The sequence below is a fragment of the Anguilla rostrata genome, chromosome 1, assembly GCF_018555375.3.
Source record: "Anguilla rostrata isolate EN2019 chromosome 1, ASM1855537v3, whole genome shotgun sequence".
NCBI classification, from domain to species: domain Eukaryota; kingdom Metazoa; phylum Chordata; class Actinopteri; order Anguilliformes; family Anguillidae; genus Anguilla; species Anguilla rostrata.
In genome coordinates, this window is record NC_057933.1 from 7,324,022 (window position 1) to 7,338,732 (window position 14,711).

A 14,711-nucleotide genomic window follows, 5' to 3' on the forward strand; every position below is an offset into this window, starting at 1 on the left:
GTTCTATTTTCAGAACTGTGACGAGCGCCGCAGTCAAAAACCAGCCAATCGCGTGGCGGGGGGAGGGACTTTACGAATGCCAACATCCTTCTTGGGATGGAGATGCGTTTGCCTGCAAATGCTGTTTGCATAAATACTTGTGTTAAGCCACACTTCACAAGAGTCTAATGTGTGTGTGTGTGTGTGTCATTGTGTGTTGGAGTAAAGAGGGACAGCCCACCTTTTACAGGGTCGCAGCTGATAAGACCAACCAGCAGTGATGTCATAGCCCTGCTTATTATCCCTGCTCTTAGTTTCATTTTTAAGAAAACGATGCATATTGATTCATGCTGTGGCAGTTCACTTATGCGTGTGGGTGTGTGTGTGTGTGTGCGTGCGGTCATGCGTGCGTGTGTTCGTGCGTGTATGCTTCCTGCATGAGTGCGTGTGTGTGGGTGTGCATTCACTGATTAATTGTAAGCCAGTAAGTCGGCGTGAGGGTGAAGTGTAATCAAGATGGCGATGCCTGGGGGTTAAAGGTCGTCTGTGTGTCTGTGGGCCGCAGGGCTACTCCTTCATGGCTCCCTCCATCCTGTTCAAACGCAACGTGGTGATGGACGACCCGTCCCAGCTGTGCGGGGGCTCGGAGCGGCCCGGCTCTGCCGCCGTGGCCCGCAGCGCCATGATGAAGGTAAGCCCCGCCCCCCCAAAAAATCAAATGAGGGTGACCACGACTGGGCGGGCTTGGCCTCGCCTTTTCAGACTAACAGACAGTTTGGGACGATAAGACCCGATGCGGTCACACGCTGTCTTACATTTTTAGTATTCGTTAAGCCACAAGTAGTACACACAATACAAACTTCCTGATTTCAGTATTAAAAAACGTAAATGAAAACCTGCTCTCCCCAGAATAAAGTAATGTAGTGTCTCATGTAATTGTACTGAGCTTCCAATGGCGTTCAGAGCTGACTTGTTGGTTGACCTGGTGTGAAACTTGGACATAATGCCATGGATGTAATACTATGGATGTAATGCAGTGGATGTAATGGTATGGATGTAATGCAGTAGATGTAATACTGTGGATGTAATGCTGTGGATGTGCAGTAATGGTATGGATGTAATACTGTGGATGTAATGCAGGGGATGTAATGCAGTGTTAATGGTATGGATGTAACGCAGTGGATGTAATGCAGTGTTAATGGTATGGATGTAATGCAGTGGATGTAATGGTATGGATGTGCAGTAATGGTATGGATGTAATACTGTGGATGTAATGCAGTGGATGTAATGGTATAGATGTGCAGTAATGCTATGGATGTAATGCAGTAGGTGTAATACTGTGGATGTAATGCTATGGATGTGCAGTAATGGTATGGATGTACTACAGTGGATGTAATGCAGTGGATGTAATGCAGTGTTAATGGTATGGATGTAATGCAGTGGATGTAATGCAGTGTTAATGGTATGGATGTAATGCAGTGGATGTAATGCAGTGTTAATGGTATGGATGTAATGCAGTGGATGTAATGCAGTGTTAATGCTGGACCCTGCAGGACTCCCCGTTCTACACGCACTATGAGCTGGACCTGAAGGAGCCGGTGCTGGGAGAGGGCAGCTTCTCCATCTGCAGGAGCTGCACCCACAGGAAGACGGGGCAGAAGTACGCCGTCAAGATCGTCAGCAAGAGGTAGTGCCTCATCCCGGGCGGAGTCTTCCTCAGCCCTTACTGTGATGTCACTGCCCGCGACCCGCCAGGACAGGAAGCCATCTTCCCTTCCTGAGTGTCTTCAGTAGCGTTTTAAAAAAATGACAACCTGAACCATTTTACTTTTCTGTCTCTACCTCTGTCTTATTCTCAGAAGGAGCGTAGTGTTTTTTTTCATCGGTAGTTTTGGAAAGTTGATGTGTGAGTCGCCTCAGAAAGTTAAGCATGTTTTTTTTTGGGGGTGGGGTGCCTTCTCCACGCAGGATGGAGGCGCAGACGCAGAAGGAGATCGCCGCTCTGAAACTCTGCGACGGACACCCCAACATCGTCCGGTGCCACGAGGTCCATCACGACCAGGTGAGCTGGCGTTCTCTCCTGAGTCGCACTGGTGGTCCAGTACCATTTATGGACCAAAAGTCAGTGGTCTTGGGTTCCGGTTTCTGAGAGTCAGTGTTCCCCACAGGCTGAGTCCAGGGCCCGGCTGAACCAGGCTTGCCTAGTTTTGTTTAGTAATATGACCTGCTGATATTTTAACTGTACTATTTTATTTCAGTGGTCATTGACCACATTATCTGTGCTAGATTTTCCTGTGTCTGTGGGCAGTTTTCCGTCACCCGGGATACTATGTGATGCATTTGAAATCCAACTGACAGGACGGTTCAGTCACAAAAGTTTGCGAGTTTGTGACACGGGAAAGTTTTTTTATTTGCTCACAAATCATTCACCACATGCTAACATGCACTTTTGTCTGTATGTAGATGTGCACATAACACTTATAATAACTCTAACTACTTATAAGATGAACACTTGTCAGAACGTTTCGGGCCACATCTGTCAGTTTGAATGGCAGACGTTGCTAAAAAACCCAGGCAGCTAACACGCAGGCAGGTAATTAGCCCTACTTAATTACTCACCTTAATTAGATGAGATTAATGAACAGTTGCGGTGCTCGACTGATGTTTGATCCACAGCTGGCAGAAGGAGTACTTTGTTTTTCAGCAAGTCGGCGGAGCAGTGCAGTGCAGGCATCTCAGACGAGCAATCAGGCAGCTAAAATCAACAGCGTGGGGTCAGGAGTGGGGGTGGGGTGAGGGTGGGGGGTGGGGGGGGGGTGATGTCACACTGCAAACACTGAAATTGAGTTGGCTGAGATGATTTCCTTGTGTGTGCGCGGGATTATGAGTGAATAATTCCCGCGTGTGTGTGTGCGTGCGTGCGTGCGTGCATGCGTGTGTGTGCCTGCGTGCGTGTGCGCCTGCATGCCTGCATGTGTATGTGCCTGCCTACGTTTGTGGGTGCATGCATGCGTGTGTGTGTGTATCAGCATTCGTGCGTGCCTGCATGCGTGTGCGCCTGTGTGTGTGCGAGTGCGTGCGTGCGTGGTGAGTCTGTGTTTGTGTTTCGCCGGGCACAAGGTCAGGTAGTAACGGGTGATGCTGCACACGGATGCTTGTGGACTAACCCAGCATTCTTTCCACTGAGCTGAGCGCACTCTTTAAAATAGTCTGTCATCTCTCCCAGCATCAAATCTCTCATTCAGAGGCCTGTTGGTAAAAGGAGCACTAAAAATAACTCATTCGTTTATGTCATTTGAATGAGGATTGTCTGTTGCCCATTTATTAGATAGCTACCAGTAATTTATCCAATTCCCTCAGGTATTTGTCTTATTTGTTATTTGTATATTTGTATGTGGTTCATTTTCATTGTTGGGCCAACTAAAAAAAAAAAAGCATTCAATCAACAATGTTGTGAATATTCCTTTGAGAACCATTTGCTTGGATAACACTGTCTGTTGTGAAGTTCTGTTTTTTTTCAGCTAAATCAGCTGGATTTGCATGAACACACTGTCAGCAGTTAGGATGCTAATGTTGTGTTGTGAAGGACAGACTATTGTTGTCTATTGTTGACACCATAGAAATATGAGATGGCAGTGTACGGTGTATGTGTGCATGCGTGTGTGTTTGTTTGTTTGTGTATGTGTGTGTGCACCCATGTGCCTGTGTGTGTGTGCGTGCAGGCATATGTGTGTGCGTGCATGCGTTTGTGTGTGTGTCTGTGTATGTATGTGCGTGTGTGATTGATGTGTGCGTGTGCATGTGTGTGTGTGTGTGTATGCGTGCGTGTGTGTGTGCGTGTCTGTGTGTGTTTGTGTGCGTGTGTGTATATGTGTGTGTGTGTGTGTGTGTGTGTGTGTGTATGTGTGTGTGAGTGTGTATATGCGTGCGTGCGTGTGTGTGTGTGTGTGTGTGTGTATATGTGTGTGTGTGTACGTGCGTGTGTGTGTGTGTGTGTGTGTGTGTGTGTGAGTGAGTGAGTGTGTGTGTGTGTGTATGCGTGTGTGTGTGTTGTGTGGTTGTGTGTGAGTGATGCGTGGTGTGTGTGTGTGGTGTAGTGTGTGTGTGTGTGTGTATGTGTGTGTGTGTGTGTGTATATGCGTGTGTGTGTGTGGTGAGTGTGTGTGTGTGTGTATGCGTGTGTGTGTGTGTGTGTGTGTGTATATGCGTGTGTGTGTGTGTGTATATGCGTGTGTGTGTGTGAGTGAGTGAGTGTGTGGTGCATGCGTGTGTGTGTGTGTGTGTGTGTATATGCGTGTGTGAGTGTGTGTATATGCGTGTGTGTGTGTGTGTGTGTGTGTGTGTGCGGGTTCATTAGCGCTGGGGGCCGTGTGGAGGAGAGAAGCAGCACTTGAGGCCTGATGAGCTCCATAGGGTTATTATCAGCTCCACCTGCACCCCGGGCCCCTTCTCCCGGGCCCCTGCTCACAGATCAAAGGCCCTGTCACTCGCTTTGTTCCGGAACCTTCTGCTAATTAGACCTCTAACTGCCCTTCAACAGACGAGCTAATTGTTCGCCGTCTGGCTTTTAATAATATGGTTTTGTTTAAGCTACATAGTGTCTGTCCGTTTTTGTCTGGCATTATGGTTTGGAAAATATAAAAAGGATTTTTTTTTTAATGCTTTATCTCCAAAAAGCGGCACGAAGTCCTTTTCATCAGATTTTCAGCATTAATCCGCAGCATATGCGCTGTTCCGCAGAACGCTCGCTGTTCTCTTTCTATTGGCTGCGGCATCTTCAGCAATTGCAAAAAAAAAAAAAAGAGAGAGAGAGAGAGAGAAAAAAAAGTGCTTTCTGAAGTGCACTTTCACTCACTGCTGGAAACTGCATTTGTGAGCTGTAGAAGGAGAGGGACCGAACATTTTCCAAAGCGTAGAATTGCGTGTGGCAAAACGCGTGTCGTTGCCTTACCCCCCCCCCCCCTGAGCCGAGCTCTGCCTCGTTCACCTTCGTATCGTGGCGCCGACGGTCCCATCGTAACGTTTTCACTGCTGCGACGACCAGGCCGATACCTCCGCCCTTTCAGACAGGACAGGAAACTATGCGAGATGGAGGCAAATTCATCTGCTGATTGTGCGCTAGTTGAAAAGACACGGGAAATACTTTCTTAATCATGGAGAGAAAATGTCGTGAGAGAAAAGAGGCGTCGCGATGAGTGCGGAGAAAATGGCCGCTGGCTGAATGTGCTCGACGGCGGCGTAGGCGGAGTTTCCTCCCGGGCCGCGGTGCACGCCCTCGCGTTCCCGCCATCGTGCGCCGCCCGGGTGAGAGGCGGGGCTGAGCGGATGGGCGTAATGTAATATAATGGTGCGGAGGGGGAGCGCGTGGGCAGGAGCGGTGTGGCTGAACGGTTGTCTCTCTCCCCCCCCACACGCCCGTACAGCTGCACACGTACCTGGTGCTGGAGCTGCTGGGGGGCGGCGAGCTCCTGGACAGGATCCGGCGGAAGCAGCACTTCAGCGAGACGGAGGCCAGCCGCATCATGAGGCGCCTGGTGTCCGCCGTCAGCCACATGCACGACGTGGGCGTGGTCCACCGCGACCTCAAACCAGAGGTACGGACGGACAGACAGACAGACAGGCAGTCACCGCGACCTCAAACCAGAGGTACGGACAGACAGACAGACAGACAGACAGGCGTGGTCCACCGCGACCTCAAACCAGAGGTACGGACAGACAGACAGACAGACAGGCGTGGTCCACCGCGACCTCAAACCAGAGGTACGGACTGACAGACAGACAGACAGATAGGCGAGGTCCACCGCGACCTCAAACCAGAGGTACGGACAGACAGACAGACAGACGGGCGTGGTCCACCGCGACCTCAAACCAGAGGTACGGACGGGACGGGACGGACAGACAGACAGGCAGGCACACAGACAGACAGAGAGAGAGCGGGACTGACAAACAGACAGATAGGCGTGGTCCACCGCAACCTCAAACCAGAGGTACGGACAGACAGACATAGAGACTGACTGACAGACAGACAGACAGGCGTGGTCCACCGCGACCTCAAACCAGAGGTACGGACGGGACGGACGGACAGACAGACTGACAGACAGAGAGATAGGCGTGGTCCACCGAGACCTCAAACCAGACGTACGGACAGACACAACTGACTGACTGACTGACACTGCACAGACAGACTGATTCACTCACTCACTGATTCACGCACCCACTCACTCGCTCATTCACTGACTCACTCACTCACTTACACCATTGCACCACACTGCACTGTGAGGACCTGTCTGTAAAATAGTTCCTGTTGGGTGTGTTCGTCTGTGTTCGGTTTTCTGTGGGAGATTTTGCCCTTTGCAAATGAACTCAAAAAAATGCATTCAGAAATGAATACTGAGATTATTACCAACATTTATCTTAGGTTGTGTTATTTTGTGCTGTGCTGTTTTTTTTCTTCCCCCTGCAGAATCTGTTGTTTACAGACGAGAGCGAGGGCTCGGAGATAAAGGTCATCGACTTCGGCTTCGCCCGTCTGAAGCCGCCTGATAACCAGCTGCTGAAGACGCCCTGCTTCACGCTCCACTACGCCGCCCCCGAGATCCTCAACTACGACGGCTACGACGAGTCATGTGACCTGTGGAGCCTGGGCGTGATCCTGGTGAGCCCGCTCTCCCCGCCCATCACTCACTGTGGTCCCATGACACTTGTCGCAAAGAGTAGGGGGTTCCCCGGTGTCCTGGCTAAATTCCCAATCTGGCTCTCTTCCAACTGGCCACCCTAATCATCCCCTGATTTAATTGGCTAAATTAAATCCCTCTCCACCTTAGCTAATGTGTGGTGAGTGTTCTGGCGCAAAATGGCTGCCGTGCATCACCCGGGTGGGTGCTACACATTGGTCATGTTTGTGTGCACATTGGTGTATTGTTGGGTCGACTCGCCAATCCATTGGTTCCCCCGCCCTGCCTCCCCACAGTACACCATGCTGTCAGGGCAAGTCCCCTTCCAGTGTCAAGAGAAGAGTCTCACCCACACCAGCGCTGAGGAGATCATGAAGAAGATCAAAAAGGGGGACTTTTCTTTTGAAGGAGAGGCCTGGAGGAATGTCTCCCAGCAAGCCAAGGACCTCATACAAGGTGATGACGACGATGATGACTATGATGTCATAATGACAAAACCCAATGTAATGTTGCAAGTTGCAGTGCTGTGGAATCCATACAAACACTTACAAACTTTAATGGATTAGAAGTACTGTTCTAGGGGACAGTGTTTGCTAATGGGTGCGGTTGCAGCTGATGGGAGATGGTTAGCATACTGTATGTGTTTTCTTCTCGTGCGCTAAAAGAACTCCTGACGGTGGATCCGGAGAAGCGGATCAAGATGTGCGACCTGAGGTACAACGCCTGGCTTCAGGACGACAGCCAGCTGTCCTCCAACCCGCTCATGACGCCGGACATCCTGGGCTCCTCCGCGGCGTCCGTGCACACCTACGTCAAAGCCACCTTCAACGTAAGAGCGCCGCTAGCCTTTCAGCGCTAACGCTATGAAGTCCTTCTGCATCCCACTCTGAGCGTCTTAGCCGCGGCTTGGTGATAATGCATGAGCTGCTGCAGAGAATGTGTAGAGGATGTGTGTTTTTCCTGTGTCTTTATTTAAATAAAGTTTTACTGGTTTCAACCTTCCCCAAGGCCTTTAACAAGTGCAAGCGGGAGGGCTTCCGGCTGCAGACCGTGGACAAGGCCCCGCTGGCGAAGAGGCGGAAGATGAAGAAGACCAGCACCAGCACGGAGACGAGGAGCAGCTCCAGCGAGAGCTCGCACTCCTCCTCGTCCTCCGCGCAGACCCCGCCCGGCGACGTCCCCCCGCCGCCGCCCGTCGGCACCCCCCTGGCCCTCGCCCCGAACGACAACCCGCTCCAGACCGCCGCCGCCGCTGCCGCCAAACCTGCGCTGCCCATGTTCCACTTCACCGAGTGAGCGGGCGGGGAGGGGGCGGAGCCGGCGGGGGTGACTGACATCATGGCGGTGGGGTTCTCTTACACACAGACAGACAGACAGACGGACGGCCAGGCGGAGACGTTCTCCCCCCCCCCCAGGCAGCTCGGGCGTCACACACACTGGAATTCCACACGGCATGGGAACGCTCGCATTCCCAAAATCATGCATGCACTGACCCTGCGTCCCCTCTCTCCCAACATCGCTAGCAATAGGCGGGCCGACCCACCAGGTCCGCGCATGAAACTTACCAATCGCCGTGACAACGGAACTTCAACAAATCCAGATAATTCCATCGGGACGGGGACAGTGGAGGTGGTGAGAACCAGCCCTTTCCCATTGGACCGTCTGAATGGTGGAGTAGATGGCAGTTATTTAAAACAAAAGAATATTTATAAAGTGCGTACATTGGGTGGGAAAATTATATATTATCACACGATTTGTGCTTCATGTCTTTTAACTTATTTGTCTGTGTAGTTACTGTTGTTAAGTTACTGTTTCTGTGGTTAATTGAGACCATTAGACATTTCTACTTTTTTCAGAAATCTGCTCGATTTTCCATTTTTACATACACTCACTCCAGAATTTTTGGCAAAAAAAAGCATTAATGTGTAGTTTGTTTTTTTTTTGTTTTTTTTTAGATGAAACAATATCGACACCTCTGCTTCGAAAACAACTGTAGCACAGAAAAGATATTCGTCTACAAGGGTTTTTACATAGCTGTTCATGTAGCATAACTTAACATAACTATCTCATACCTAAGAGTAGTTTTTCGGATGCTTTGTCCTTCCAGGTGAAACGCACAGACCCTGCCTGGACAGTGCTGCTCCGTGAGTGGTTAAGATCGCGGCGACCTTCCCTGCTTGGGGTCAGCCGTTCCCTTGGTTACGTAAACACTGGCGCACGCAGACGCCACAGGCACCGTTTATTTGTCAACTGCGACACCCCGAAGGTGCTTTTTTAAGAAGTTTAAGGTCGCGAACCTTGAGGGAAAATTGTATTGTTTTTTGAGAGGGGCTCCTGGATATATGTGACCGCCCCCCACTGTCCCACACGTCCTGTGAGGGGTGTTTTCGGTAGTTTTTATTCGGGAACAGTCACGTCCTGTGAGGGGTGTTTTTGGTCGTTTTTATTCAGGAGCAGTCATGTCCTGTGAGGGGTGTTTTTGGTCGTTTTTATTCAGGAACAGTCACGTCCTGTGAGGGGTGTTTTCGGTCGTTTTTATTCAGGAGCAGTCATGTCCTGTGAGGGGTGTTTTTGGTCGTTTTTATTCAGGAGCAGTCACGTCCTGTGAGGGGTGTTTTTGGTCGTTTTTATTCGGGAACAGTCCCATCCTGTGAGGGGTGTTTTTGGTCGTTTTTAGCTGGGGGGCCGCAGCGCTGCGAGCCAGCTTTACTCTCCCTGAGGCTCCTGCCGGCCCTCATACCCGCTGTCGTATTCATAGATTCCGGCGGGTGCGGTTTCTTTTGGGGAGGGCCGTTGTACGGGGCCTAATCCTGGCCGTGGTCTGCATGGCACGTCCAGGTGTGCTTCGCTGGCGGCCAGACAGAAGCACAGAGCTACGACACAGGCACAAATATGCATCAGAATAAACGCCAGACCAGCGCAGCAATAACCCCTCAACATTCTCTGTGCTTCAGAACCGGAGAGCCAGCTCCTACCAGGAGGAGCTTTACGTGAACGTAACTTTAAAGAAAAGCAACTCTTGCTTATTAATAATGTGCTTTTGCTGAAGATGAGTTTTGTTTCGGTTTACAGCAGACAGTGGGAGACCTATTTATGACTGAAAGGGGAGTGTTCTTCAAAAGATTTTGTTAAAAAAAAAAACCCTTTGGGAAGATGAATGATTGGTGTATATAGTGGCATTGTTTAAACATTTCAGTACTACTTGTGGGTGTAAAGGTGTGCACAGGAACGTTATCTTTCCTATGCAATATCTAAAGGGAATATCACTTCTTGAAGCAAATGTCAGTGTACAGCTGTATTGCTGTACTTGTTTATGTCCAAGTGCTTTTTTTGGATGTTACTGAAGCATTAGTTTCCCGTTAAACACGTGTGCAATGTCAAGAACTACAAGTGCTTTTTTTAGTGCGAAGTCCAGATCAATGGATTAAGCTGTGCTTATGTGTCCCCGGCCTATTGAATTACAGTGGGCACGACTGTCCTGTGTCCTTCTCTCTGCAGAATGGCCCTTGTTGATTTGCTGGACCGTAGCTGAATTGTACTGGGGGTTGCATATCTGAGATGGGGCAGGCTTATTGGGTTAAAGTGCAGGTATTTTTGCTGCTTGCAGGGTCAAAGTGTAATTTCAGTTAATTTTTCCATGGTTTCTGAGAAATGAAAGATTGTGAAATTCTATATCGTATAAAGATGGGTTTTTTTTTTTTTTTTTTTCACCTCTTGCAAATTAACTGCAGCTATTTTTTATCCTTCACGTGGTTCACTGTCCTAAATACAGTGCCACTGGGGAAAGGCGTTCTTCTTCATTTATGAATGTGGAGGAAATGCTAAACCCTTTTCTATGCCACTGTGGGCCCGTTTGGGATCATTTCAGTAGGAATAAAAACATTTCAGTAATTTTGTTTCTGGAGGGGGGAGGTGGTCAGCGAGCATGGGCACTTGAACCTGGTCATGTGGTCTGAAAAACACCCCCCCCCCCCCCATTTGCTAGCACTCTTGCCAAAACACCTACCAATGGCCCAAATTACACCCCCCAGTCCAATTCCACGCTAGCGTTCAGGAACTGTGTTAAGGATTCAAAAATTCACGATTGTTGAATTGTGTTCTGAAGGCGGTTTCAGAATCCTTGCTTGCAGGATACGTGTACGGTCAGCCTTACGCCTTCAGTGTATCATGGGGCAGACTACAGAGAGAGGAAGAACACGTTTTCGATCCCAGTTGTGGAGCACGGACATATATAGCGTAGACAGGGCCGTGGGAGGGTTTTCAGAAATCTTTTTGTTTGTTCAGGTGAGTCCCACTGAGATTTTTTAAAAAAAATGTATTTTTCAAGGGACCCCTGGGCAAGACATGAGAGTAGTGCTGGGGACTGGTAGTGCTGGGGACTGGTAGGACTGGGAGCAGTAGATTTGTTTCAGTAGAATACCACAGAATTCTAGACTGTTAGGTGTCCAGCGTTCTCCCGCTCGCGGCACTTCTGAACCGTCCTGGGGCGGCTTTCTCTCGGGTTGGGGTGAGCATATTTGGTGGGTGACCTCTCGACGCCCCTCATATTTGTACGTGAGCTTGGGGCGCTGGGCCACCACACATTCAGCTGAAGACAATCAGGACCGTGTGCGTCTTACACAACGCTGAGCACTCTGTACAGGGTGTTTGGCTGCGCAGACAGACTTTAAATACGGGATAGCCCTTTTGGGTTATCCCATGTATACAATAAAAATATACATATATGAACGGTCCTCTTCTGGGCACTTTTTGTCGCGTCTCTGTATTCAGTGTAAATTTTGTAAAATACAAATGTGTTGATGTTTATGTTGAAATACCTGGGTAGGAGATATCCAGTCAGCTGTCCTATGCACGCGTGAGTGGGTACTGTATGGGTATAGCAGGTGGGCGAAGGGGGGGAAACGGCGTTCGAGTGCGGAGCGATATTTCTGTGTTTCCTGCGCTGCGTTCCCGATTCCTCGTCGCAGGAAGTGGTGGCGCTCTTGAGTTTCGGCCGAAGGCACGGACTGAAAGCTAAACGCGTTTCTTTCTTTCTTCGTTTCGGCGTTACGGAGAGTTGACGTGACTGATGTCACAGGAGTTTTCCGGGACGGCGAGGAACGGAGTCGGACGCTTTCCCGGTCTCCGGTTTCGCTGCGGACGGGTGTTTTTCCTTCCGGAAGCGCGTTTGGATTTTCCTCTCTAGGGCATCTTTTAATCCTATGATCCTATAGTATGTAGGCGACCCAGAATTTGGGCGTAGTCTGGCATTTTTCATGGGAAATTGCACGTTTCGTGTTTTTTAATCGGCGGTGCAAACCATTTTTTAAGGTGAGCAAGACAGATAAATTACTGTAGTTTTCTTGGAAGTCCTTTATTACGAGTCACGATCAGTACTTCTGTCAGAAAAAAAAAAGAAAAAGTGACTTGTGTGTACTAGTTCAATACAAAGTAGCAGTTAGTCTTAGTGTCTTTCTGTTGGTGAACAATCAACGATTTTCAAGCGTCATGTAAAAGGAGAAACCTCTATTAAAAGGGACCTTTCTGCCTGTGAGAAGCTTGGTGTGCAGTCCTTGGGGCAGTGCCCGCGTTGCCTCTCCCGGAGCTGAGTGTGGCCCTCGATCGGCGAGCGGCGGTTCGGGAGCGAAATGGCGTAGAGGAGAGCTCCTTTGTGTGGGGGGGACTGATGCTAGGGCTGGTGGCTCCCAGCTGTGCTCCACTGGGAACGAGTGCCAATTAGATTATCCGTTACTAAGAACGTATTTTTTTAAAAACAAGATGCTAAATGTGATGCTAAAAAAAAAAGTTCCATCACACACGGATGCTTTAGTATTGTGTGGGAGGAGAACGTTTTAAAGCAACGGTGATATTATTCTGGAGTTTGTATTATATTTGTGTGTCCCTTACCTGAGGTTTCAGATTCGACAGAAGCCGCTCGATCACGCTGGCTAGCACGCTGGGTAGCAACGCGCGCCCTGTGCTAAAGCTAGCTAGTTCGGCTCTCAGTCGAGAGGACTCCATTTTGAAATACGTGGGGCTCCAGGTCTGTAAAGGCTTCTGGTTTCGGGGCTATGCTGAGCTAAAATTCTGGGGCCAACAGAAGATGGTGTGTACAGATTGTGGGAGTGACCTGTTGAGAGATATTTTTTAAAGGAGACGGCTGTTTTTGTATTGTAATGTTTTGTTTTGTTTTGTTTTTTCCTCTTCATTTTGCCAAAGGGAAAAGATGCTGCTGCTGCAACAGCACCTCTGTTGGAACCAATTAATGCAAAACCTACCTTTCAACAGGAGAACATCTGCTTTTATTTTTTCAGCCTTTTTTAATGAAGCTTGTAACGTTGTGAGAAGCATGCAGTACTTGTTACTCCTCGTAAAGCAGTTTAAAATGGCGGTACTAAGGCTTCCCTCTTCAGCGTGTGCTTTCATAGGTAGCTGACGGTGCTTTGCATTTTATATCCTCTGAAGATAATGTGCCACCGCCATCGTCCTCATCGTCGAAAACCATCCCTGCTCCGCACTGGCTGCATAGCTGCAACTCTGTTGGTCTGTAGACCCTGCTGTTCACTGCACTGTGGATTCTCTTCACTGTGAAAACCCATTTTGTTATTTTCAGTTTTTTTTTTTTTTACAGGATAGAACTTGTTTGTCTTGTAATTAGGTGAAGTTTGTGTTTCTTGAAATGAGTTGCCTGGCTCATGAAATCCATAATTGGAAATATGATCACGTAACCACTCTGATATAAATAATGTGGTTTATTGTTTAGAGAGAGAGAGAGAGAGCAAGCAAGAGTTTTGAGTGTGATAGTTCAATGGGAGTTTTTTAAATTAATTTATTTTTTTAAGTGAAATCACTGCTTTACTGTTGAAAGTCTGTTTTTCCATCAGTGCACAGGGTCTCTTAACAGCGTGGTCAGTGGAGAGGGTGTTCAGTCATATGCCAAAATCGGACCTTTAAAACCTAGGCAGTGCAGTGAGGTTGTTGTTTCACGTAGGGACACAAGAACAGTCTTCGGCTGTCATTCATGATTTTATCAAGCAATGTAGCTAAAATGCCAGATGGCGAAAATGCTGGGGCTGATCAAGAAATTAAGACCAGGAGTCGGTACGAACACCAGACAGACAGACGGCCCTCCGTGCCCACCTCTGCAGTCGAGACTCGCAGTGTCCTGCAGGGCATTTCCAGTGATGGCCAGCAGGGGGCATTTGAATGCAAGTTCTCCTGGGTTTCGTTGGAGGTTTGATCAGATCAAGGTGTAGTTCAGACCTTCTGGTCATTTTAGCTGTGGAGGCAAAAAAATAAATAAATAAAAAAGGGTTCATCAGTTTTTCACAGTGGAAAGTGCAATGTCATCTTTATGCAGAGAAAAGTACTCTTTTTAGATAAAGGGATTAAAGAAATATTTACACAATTATATTTTTTGTTATCTAGCTGGGCTAGAGCATAGATTTATAGATTTATTAACTTATTGATACTGAAACTTGGTCATTTGTGGCTGTCTACTCAAAGACAAGCCAAATTTATTTCACTTTTTTTGTTGTCTGCTGTATATATTGTATATGTTAAGCCATAAGATTGAATCATATAAATACAAAAATTGAATTGCTCTCTATTGGTTGTGCTAGATATTTAAATAATAGTTTTCACAGAATAACAGTTTTATTGATAAAAGAGAGATACAGTAACAAGGAACTCTGAGTATTTTAAAGAGAATAATAATGAAATTAAAAATTCTGTTTTATGTGGTACTATATGGTATGAAACTCCGGTACATTGTGTGTCGGTCAATGGTTTAAAGGGGAAATGAGTATTGGACTGAGGAGAAGAGTGTGTGTGTTAGTTATTTGGTCCTGTTGGAGTAATGTTTGTATTGTTTTCCATGGTTGAGACTTGAACATTTGTGGTTCAGTATGTGTCTAAACAAGATCTTCAAGAAAAAGATAAGGGCTTCAAAGTTTTGAAATCTTTATAAATCTAAATAAATGATAATAATAATGCTGGTACTGTTTAATGTCATATGTTTAATAAAATTCTATATGTTCACACACTTACGCCTTGTGATGTCTGTCTTGGTAGGCATTA

The 14,711-nt window shown here is 47.8% G+C and overlaps 1 protein-coding gene across 4 annotated transcripts in view; it reads left to right on the forward strand.

Moving 5' to 3' along the window:
* The window catches only part of rps6ka5 (ribosomal protein S6 kinase, polypeptide 5), a 35,998-nt gene extending 21,322 nt beyond the window's left edge, over positions 1-14,676 (forward strand). For 2 of the 4 annotated variants that reach the window (XM_064308193.1, XM_064308360.1), the window contains 8 exons: positions 545-670; positions 1,533-1,666; positions 1,948-2,041; positions 5,403-5,573; positions 6,443-6,634; positions 6,950-7,109; positions 7,319-7,482; positions 7,662-14,676. In XM_064308193.1, the coding sequence (XP_064164263.1) occupies positions 545-670; positions 1,533-1,666; positions 1,948-2,041; positions 5,403-5,573; positions 6,443-6,634; positions 6,950-7,109; positions 7,319-7,482; positions 7,662-7,949 (1,329 nt within the window). In that variant the 3' untranslated portion in view covers positions 7,950-14,676. The remainder of the gene's footprint in view (positions 1-544; positions 671-1,532; positions 1,667-1,947; positions 2,042-5,402; positions 5,574-6,442; positions 6,635-6,949; positions 7,110-7,318; positions 7,483-7,661) is intronic. The other 2 variants (XR_010325407.1, XR_010325418.1) reach the window with 2 other exon arrangements.
* The last annotated feature ends 35 nt before the right edge of the window (positions 14,677-14,711 follow it).